At 65.3% G+C, this 1,313-nt stretch overlaps 1 protein-coding gene across 1 annotated transcript; it reads right to left on the bottom strand.

Moving 5' to 3' along the window:
- Positions 1 to 6: 6 nt before the first annotated feature.
- MBLAC1 (metallo-beta-lactamase domain containing 1) lies at positions 7 to 1,014 on the bottom strand (the record flags this gene model as incomplete). The annotated part of the gene is made up of 2 exons (XM_010081305.1): positions 324 to 1,014; positions 7 to 238 (listed from the first exon to the last, which is right to left on the bottom strand). Coding segments are annotated over exons 1-2 (923 nt in total), but the record flags the coding sequence as incomplete, so codon positions are not given.
- Positions 1,015 to 1,313: the final 299 nt, after the last annotated feature.

The raw sequence follows: 1,313 nt of genomic DNA, 5'->3' as shown, positions 1-1,313 counted from the left end.
CGCCACTCCTCCTCGTCCCCGTCCCTCTCGAACACGTCCCCGGCCACCGCCACCGTCCCCAGCTCCGTCCCGCGCACGATGACGCTGACGTGATCGGGCGTGTGGCCCGGGGTGGCCGTCACCTCCAGGTGCCCGGTGACATCCAGGGGGAGGGGACAGCCCTGGGCCAGGGGGTGGGGGAGGTACAGCCCGTCCCCAAGGCTCAGGTCCCAGCCCACCAGGGGCGTCCCCAAGGTCCCTCTCGGTGTCCCCAGGGTGGTTCTCAGTGTCCCCAAGGTCACTCTCGGTGTCCCCAAGGTGCCTCTTGGTGTCCCCAAGGTCACTCTCAGTGTCCCCAAGATGCCTCTTGGTGTCCCCAGGGTGCCTCTCGGTGTCCCCAAGGTGCCTCTCGGTGTCCCCAAGGTCACTCTCTGTGTCTCCAAGGTGCATCTCGGTGTCCCCAAGGTGCCTCTCGGTGTCCCCAAGGTCCCTCTCTGTGTCTCCAAGGTGCCTCTCAGTGTCCCCAAGGTCACTCTCAGTGTCCCCAAGGTGCCTCTCGGTGTCTCCAAGGTCCCTCTTGGTGTCCCCAAGGTGCCTCTCGGTGTCCCCAAGGTGCCTCTTGGTGTCCCCAAGATCCCTCTCGGTGTCCCCAAGGTGGCTCTCGGTGTCCCCAAGTTCCCTGTTGGTGTCCCCAAGGTGCCTCTCGGTGTCCCCAAGGTCCCTCTCTGTGTCTCCAAGGTGCCTCTCAGTGTCCCCAAGGTCACTCTCGGTGTCCCCAGGGTGCCTCTCGGTGTCCCCAAGGTGCCTCTTGGTGTCCCCAAGATCCCTCTCGGTGTCCCCAAGGTGGCTCTCGGTGTCCCCAAGTTCCCTGTTGGTGTCCCCAAGGTGCCTCTCGGTGTCCCCAAGGCCCCTCTTGGTGTCCCCAACGTCCCTCTTGGTGTCCCCATGGTGGCTCTCAGTGTCCCCAAGGTCCCTCTCAGTGTCCCCAAGATGCCTCTCGGTGTCCCCAGAGGGTCTCTCGTGCCTTGGGGACATCTCCAGGGGTGCCACCTCCCTAGGGAGTGTCCCCACATCCCTTGGGGACGTCCCCAGTGCTGGCACCACCCCTTTAGATTGTCCCCATGTCCCTTGGTGTCACCTCCACAGGTGCCACCTCCCTCGGGAGTGTCCCCACGTCCCCTGGGGTCAGCGCTGGCATCTCCTTTACCCCTGTCACCCTTGTCACCCTTCTCCTTGTCCCCAGCGCCACTGTTCCCCCACTCCCTGGGGACACAGAAGGACAGGTGACGTCGGTGACGTCCCCGGGGCTCAGCCCCTGCTCGGCCAGCAGCCGG

Source organism: Pterocles gutturalis, unplaced genomic scaffold (genome assembly GCF_000699245.1).
Source record: "Pterocles gutturalis isolate BGI_N339 unplaced genomic scaffold, ASM69924v1 scaffold18829, whole genome shotgun sequence".
Taxonomy (NCBI): Eukaryota; Metazoa; Chordata; class Aves; order Pterocliformes; family Pteroclidae; genus Pterocles; species Pterocles gutturalis.
Note: the sequence above shows the minus strand (reverse complement) of the source record. Positions and strands in the feature narration are given on the sequence as shown.